The sequence below is a fragment of the Hyalella azteca genome, unplaced genomic scaffold (assembly GCF_000764305.2).
Source record: "Hyalella azteca isolate HAZT.00-mixed unplaced genomic scaffold, Hazt_2.0.2 contig12524, whole genome shotgun sequence".
NCBI classification, from domain to species: domain Eukaryota; kingdom Metazoa; phylum Arthropoda; class Malacostraca; order Amphipoda; family Hyalellidae; genus Hyalella; species Hyalella azteca.
This window is the reverse complement of record NW_025942481.1, coordinates 64,966-72,683: the sequence shown is the minus strand read 5'-3', so window position 1 is coordinate 72,683 and position 7,718 is coordinate 64,966. Positions and strand designations below refer to the sequence as shown.

Here is a 7,718-nt window from a genome sequence, read left to right as displayed (position 1 = left end):
TGAAAACCTTCCAGACAATTGCAATAACAAGGAAGGTATTCGTTATCAATTGAGTAATGGAATTGAAATTAAAATTGATGAGTTAAGAACTGAAACCATAGCTTTGATAAAGCCAACGGATTGAAATTTTTACTTGCTCATATGGGCCAGGAAACTTGTACTCCAGATTGCGCCTCCTTCTAACTACAGCGATAATTATCATTTACTGAGAACAAGCTAATGCCATGTTAAAGCTTCGCCTTCTTTTAAATGCACGTATAATTCCATTTGTCTGTTCGCTGGTAGTGTTGGAGCTTAATTGTACATAAATTCGTCTATGGACTTCCGTAAACAATCATACCTATTCATGTGACTGTCAGGGGATAAATTAACACTGATAATCTTGGCAAGAAACTAACATGCACTAAAATGTATGAATCATCTTGATTAAAAAATAGGAATCTTAGGCGATAAGGCAGTTACTGGTCAATATATAAACCCAGTCAGCGTTATTGTACAAAAATATAACTCAGTACTCACTGCAGTGAGTGACAGAGAGCGCATTTTCTCGTCTACGAAAACGTGAAGTCACGGATGGATAGACGGACGGACGGACGGACGTATGGACGGACAGTCGGACATAGCGAGCACAATAGTGCAATTTTTCCATAAATGAGAAAATGCGCTAAAAAATACAGGGCATCACTTGGAACATTAACCAATTCCGTAACCCATACAGCGTTCAAGAAGCATTCATCTCTACATGTCGTGAGATGGAGCTTCAAAGGCGGGCTTGCCAAGTAGGTTTGACACGTCCTGCACTGAACTGAACGCCTGAGTGTGCTGTATTCTCTCCAGGCCAAGAGCGTTGATGATCTAAAAACAAAAAATGCAACAGTTATCGTAAAATTATTTTGCTACCCCACGTTTTAATTATTGACAAAATGTGCAAACGCAAGAAATGACTGAATTACTAAAAAATTGGAATATGGCAATGCTCCTGTGTATATTTCAATGTTCATGTGTACCAAAAACTCAGTGCTAAAAGCACTGTAAAGAATTTTAAGAACTTTGGCATCGATGTTAGCTTCTCCACCTCTCAAATACTTACACTTTGCTGGCTGCGATCCAGCAACGACTGCAGCGTAGGAGACAAGGTGGGGAACTTATGGGCGCTTGATGACGATGAAGTCTTTGATTTTGAACCAATTTTAGCTGGAGACGAAGAGGCAGAGGAAGCCTGGCTGTGAGTTGGCTTTTTTGGAACATTAAAAAGTGGACGCCCAGTTAGAGGAGTCCCAGCTGCAGACGTCATTCTGATGCCTGCAGAAGAAGCAACCTGTGCAGCAGCTGCGGCTGAAACCTCGGGAGCAACAGAACTCAAGTCATTGAATCCTGCCGATGATCTCTTCAGTGGAGAATGAGGCAGTGAGAAAGCATCATCGTCGTCTAGTTTGGAAGCAAAGGAAGGCCGACCGCAGTTCTCCCCCGCGCTGGGCCCAATGCACGCTGCATATGCCATCACGTGGGCAATATAGTTTTGCTCGTGCAGACGATGGAAGAGATGGGACATGGGGCCTGTCATGAACGAAACTGGTGTCACATGCAACTTCTGAACATGACTTGGTCAATGCTAGTGGTCAGTGAAAAGGGGCATTTTCTCTAATGGGCTTATGATGACATGGATATTATTTGGGAATGGTATTTGCTACCTGTGAATCACTGCGTAATTTAAACATTTTCCTTCATTCACAATCCATCAGAAAAATTTATTGATATATGATGTGCGATTTGTTACTTATGATCTGTGGTTCAGTGGATGAAATTGCAATGGATCAGTTCTGTTATTTTCAGGGTAAGTATCCGATAGAAATTCGTTGTTTTATTCATCGAATTTACCGTAGAAAACAAAAATCATTAGCAAGAAGGTTGGGAAGCGCCTGACCTGCAGCGTAGAGAGCGACGTCTTCCCCTCCGTGGGTCTCTTGGAAAGCCTTCAGCGGCACGGCGGTCTGGCTCATGTGCTCGCCGTGCTGCAGGGGGTACTCGCGAGGATCTGCTCGCGTCACCTGACAAATCCATTGCTTTAGACAATCTTTTATACATTCTCAAATGTGCTAGTGGTTTCCTGCTTTTGTTGAATTCATATCACATCTTATTTATTAACTATGTTATATCGGCTTCTGTACTTATATTCGTTCATACAGTTATTTTTATTAGAGAATATGTTAATATTATTATCTATTACAGTTATAAATATATATAAGATAAAACTATTATTATAGTTTTGGTAAGTTTTAACTTACCAAAATATTGTTTTTATTTATTGTTGAATACGTTCATCAGCTGGTATCATTGTTGTTTGCGTTTAATTTTAGGGGGCAATATTAAGTGAATGTTTGGGAACATTAGAGCTAAGCAGCTTCCTTTTAGGGATGATTTGATAAATTTGGATTTTCCAGTGTATATATAGTCCACAAAATTTGTATCAACGCTTTACTTAGCGAATTTAACCCTGCCATAAGCACAGTTCTCACGAATTAAAAGCAAAGATAAGCACTTACATTCTTCCCGTTACTAGTGATGTTGAATCCAGGGCCGTTGGTGAACATGAGTGTTGTGTATGGCAAGCCATCGACGTCAGAGACGTCAGCGAGACCTAGGATGTCGTTGCCACGGTTCGGGTAGCCGTTGATGGTGAGGACGTGCGAGTGATCAGCCGTGACCACCACCAGAGTTTCGTCGAGGTCGACTTCCTACCAATAATATTTTAACAATAAAACTTAGAGTAAATCTGTACCGTCTATGCCCTTTCTTGTGTCAATGTTCTTCATCGTTCAACACACATTGTTCACAAGACATCCTATCAATAGTCTAATAAAATCAATTGTTTAAAATAAGCTCAAATTGAGAAAGAAGGCAATGCGTACAGAGGTGAGATAAGTAGTTTACGTAATAAATGTATTACTATATCGTATGATCATTCATTCCTACTAAATAAGCTATAATGGTAAATGAGACATGCACTTTATAACAATTTACAAATTAAACAACAAGTTAAAACATGAATATGGTTGAAATTTTTCAAGTAAGGATTAAATATTTAATTGGTTCATACTTTGAGGACTGCAGTGATGGCTTCGTCGAATGCTATGGTCTCCTCCAAAGCCTTCTTTGGTAGGTTGTTGTGATAGGCGTGGTCAATTCTGCCTCCCTCCACCTGAGTGCAGCAAGAGTAAATGAATTGACTTGACTCTATACACTGATACAGTTTAAACTTTAAAGGGAAATTTACAAAATAATTAAATTCAATCTCAATTATTGATAAAATTTAACTTACGAGCAAGAAGAAGCCTGCATCTTCCTTTTGAAGCTGACGCACGGCCGCGATAGCCATTTCTGCAAGACTGGGGGTGTTGCTACTCCCTGGTGCTTGATCCTCCACGAAGGGAAGGTGCGAGTCCGCAAACAATCCTACAATGTTACGCATCTATTATTTGTGACATTCTTATTGGCCCATAGACCACCTAATAATAATTTGAAGAATGAACTGTGAACGCATTTAAATAAATCTGCTGTTATTTGATCATTATACGTATATCAGAATCTTTGCGCTAAGTTGATGAGAAGTATTGAATTGAAATTGAAGTGCAATTTTCTGGATGGAATCATAATTGTTGAGGTTAGTTTAAAATCGTAACCAACCGCAAATGGGACATAACTCTCACCCATGACGTAGTCTAGGCTTGAGTGATCTAGACTGCGCAGCTCGGCCGCTGAGGTGATGTAGCGAGCTTTAAATCCAGCGTCGTGCTTAGATTTCATCCATTCACTCGTGAGGTCTTTGTTGTCTGTTCTGTTGCACGTGAACTCGTCAGGAATACCCAAGGTAGCCCCCAGCGGCTGTCGACCACCGCCAAGGATAACCTGGAGCCAAGAAACTATTCATGTTACGGTAATACCGGACATGACGCTTCCTTGCTTTTCAAAATTAGATAAAATAATTTTATTAAAAACACTAACTCTGCCATTGAGCGCATGTATTTATAAGAGTCTTTAACCCATGTTGGTTCATTCTTCACCTTGATGTTTTTGCCAGGATTGTGATGGACGAGCTGCTCTGCAATGTCTGGACACCCGTGGCCCGCCATGCCCTCACTCCTGTTACACTCCCACCTCCTGTTCGCCACGCGGGAGTAGGTCGCCGCTGGGGTCGCGTGGGTGATGCGTGTGCTCGTTACGATACCTGTGGGAGTCAGGCAGATTGACGAGTGAATGTTTACGACCAAAAGACGTGAACACTCAACATTAATTAGATTGTTGAGCTTCCATGGAACATTGAGAAGTGTACAATTTGTACTGTTTTCTGATGAAAGGTAAATACATTTTTCAGTTTCCATTCCCACTACTTAATGGCAGTTTTGTCTAGGAGAAGTATCGCGTGAGTCGTAATTTTAAGGACAATTAATTAAGCGATAAGGGCAACGTATAGGTATTGAGGAACCAACCAGTGGCTTTGTTAGCGTCTTGCGCCCATTGCAGCACGGACGTGAGGTGCGTGCTAACATCTTTAGACGCCTCGCAGTCGTCGAAGGGCACGACGGGGTCAAGCCCTATGGTCTCATAGTTGACTTTGACCCCACACAGGAAAGCGGTGGCCGTGGCTGCGCTGTCCGGAACTTGTCGGTCCACGTTGTACGTCTGGACCCAGCAACAGTGGCAACAATATCAAATCAGAACATTTAAAAGTTGGAAACAATAAAAATATTAAAAATGATCTCAGGAAGTAAATCTGCATATCATCATAAGAAAATGCAAGCTGATACTTTCTTGAAAATCAGACAAAATTTTTTAAAATTAAAGGAGGGAAATGATAAGAAATGGTTGTACGACATGAAGAAAAAGTTGATCAATTATTCATCATCACTTTTACGATTTGCAAAGCTTACCTTAATCAATGCATTGTTGGGGAACCTTTCCCACACGAGATATCCCTCCTCCCCGTTCATGCCCTTCTTCTGCCCCTTGTAGATCCTGGCGGCGGTGGAGGCTGTGATGCCCATGCCGTCCCCCAGGAAGAGGATGACGTTCCTCGCGACGTTCCAGTTGTCGCGCACGTTCAGGGCCGCAGCGAGCTCCGTGCGTGCCAGGTTCCACCATTGCTGACTGCCTGCACTCGGTGAAGATATTACTTAATAATTAATATCTTTCTTGAACAATCAAAAATTAATAAGATCATAATTCCTAAGGTGACAAAAACATAAAATTAATTCTTTTACTCTTTCATTTTTGTGTCATAGGCCTATCCTACTTTGCCTCAGTCGATTTGGATTAGGAATAAACAACTTGAAACTTTGTAGTGCCTGGCATTTTTTGTCACGAATACTACGCCTTATAGGCATGTATTCAATTTAATTTAGTCACGTCATTAACATTAATGTATTGATAAATGATTATTTGGATTGGCAGCCATCCCTGTCTACGTAATATTGTTCCATTTATTATAATTGAAGTACGCGGGAAGCATCTATAGCCGTCCGGCAGACTTCAATGAACACCTTATATTTAAACTCACTTTCAAATTTCTGAGAAGTCGACGATGCAATGAAGAGCAAATCAACGGCTAATGCTAAACTGAATTTTAGAAACATTTTAAATATCTATATTCACGTTTACTTTGCGATCTGAAAAATAAAAATATCGGTCAGCGTTTGACGAAATGCTCGAAGAACAATGGAAGTGCAGCGCATACTTCCTGAAATGTCAGCTGACTTTGACCTTAGAGGTAATGTTTGCATGGTGATATGCTGGTCCTTAATGAGGGCGGGATTGTATATTTGTATTTAATTTTCGTTTGATTGTTCACCCGCAGGTTATTTGTACGCGTAATCCTAATCGCTGCCTCGTTGCAACGCAATCAACAACAAAATTTCCTGGCGATTGTTTTTCAAGTTTTAGTTCTCGTACTAATGGAGACAAGACTTTGCATCCCACCGACTTTACAAAGAGTTCAATAGTTCGTCTTACTTGCATGCATTCGGAATCGATAAGTCAGATGAATTAAAGGCCACGATGGTCTCGACGCTTTTTTGCTTTCCTGTGTCGATAGAAGGTTAGCATTTCAGATTAATTTCATTCGGAAATAATTTTTAGAAGGTCATTCGAGAAGTACAATTTTTTTTATTAGTTTCCCTTCAGTCGACATATCTCGCATTTTTCAGGTAGCGCTCTGTGACTGGAACGAATTTCTTCACTTCAGTATTCATGTAAAAAACTATATCCTTAGAACAAATTAACGTAGTACGTAAACTCTATGTAATAATAATGAAAACAAAGTTATAAAATTGTTTAGAGAGCGGCATAATTTACAATAAATGAAATATTTACAAAATAAAACAACAGTTCCTATTGAACGCGACTATTCGTAAATTTTTGTGAATCATTGAAATTCGACAATTACTTTACTTTTCCCTTCAGAGGCAATTAATAGGCGCACTGATAAAGCAACGTTTATTGCATAAATCATTTGTATTAAATGAACTAGTAATTGAATAGCTCTTTAGATAATCATTTTTCTGGTACATGAAGAATAAAAATAGACATCAGCAAATGGTGTGAGGCTATATGATCAGCACAGATATCATAAGGTAAAGTCAGCTAGAGTTATCTTCCATAGAAATGCAGATGTTAAGTGCCTGTTGAAATTATTGCAATTGGCGAGAGATAGCAAAGCGATGGAATCTCTATGATATAGATTACAAATGTGGACATGTAAAATGCGAATTTGCATTTATCGATAGTTTACAGCCAAGCTTGTATTCATTGAAAAAATTTAGAACTATAAAATCCCAGTATCATCAAAAGCCTGATTGAATATTGCGCGCGGACGGCAACATGACGAGGCTCAATGAATGACACAAGTTATGAAAAGCATGCCTGGCATAAATCCTAAGAGTGCTCGCCGGAAAAATTCCAACAAATTTTTTACCAATTCAATATATATGTAGTAGAATTAGCAAAATCGCTTGTTACAAATAAATTTATGTTTTCATGTCATCGTTACGTGAATAAAAAATTTCTGTTGTTCTAGGGAACAAGAAAACGTAATAGTGTATCGAAGAAATACACTTTATAAGTGGCTATTTTTTTGTTTGACAAATATTTTATTTCATAAAACGTAAATGCGCAAGAAAATTCCATATGACATTCGTACTTCCCTACAATAGCAACGTCAACTATTCTTCTAGTGCCTCATAAAAAGGAAGACCGTGAGCACGCAGCCCTGACTGGGCCCCCACCGCTGGACGTGGCATTTGCAGCGACAGGCGGCAGTCTAGCTTGACACTTTTTACTCACGCTACAGTTTCAGGAGCCGTTATTTACTTGAAGGTTGTTATTTCTGGACGCAAATCACTTCCATATAAAATATCTAAAAAATTCTTATAAGTCACCAATTAGCTTTGTCAGGAAATGCCCGTTCGTTATGTCGTCTGGTTGAAAACAATTATTATAGACACGTCACAAATAGGGTACACACTATGCATGTACACTCAATGTTTAACGTTCTACCTTCAGCTTACAAACGGTTTAAATTTTGCGGAGTAAAACGATAAATTCCATAAAGTCACTATTCAAGGATGGTTGTTTGTGGGTTGATAATAATTTCACTACCGATTCCTTCCAGTCTTTAATTTTTACATGGAAATTCGCCGGGTTGTATAAATATTTCTCCTCTAGAT

The 7,718-nt window shown here is 39.5% G+C and overlaps 1 protein-coding gene across 1 annotated transcript; it reads right to left on the bottom strand.

Moving 5' to 3' along the window:
- Positions 1–625: 625 nt before the first annotated feature.
- On the bottom strand, positions 626–5,665 carry LOC108667545 (alkaline phosphatase, tissue-nonspecific isozyme). Its single transcript, XM_018154584.2, has 11 exons — positions 5,555–5,665; positions 4,929–5,149; positions 4,488–4,680; positions 4,062–4,225; positions 3,708–3,906; positions 3,320–3,453; positions 3,098–3,199; positions 2,544–2,735; positions 1,925–2,048; positions 1,091–1,557; positions 626–855 (listed from the first exon to the last, which is right to left on the bottom strand). Exons 1-11 carry the CDS (start codon positions 5,628–5,630, stop codon positions 739–741), a joined length of 1,989 nt encoding a protein of 662 aa, XP_018010073.1. The 5' UTR covers positions 5,631–5,665; the 3' UTR covers positions 626–738.
- Between the last annotated feature and the right edge of the window lie 2,053 nt (positions 5,666–7,718).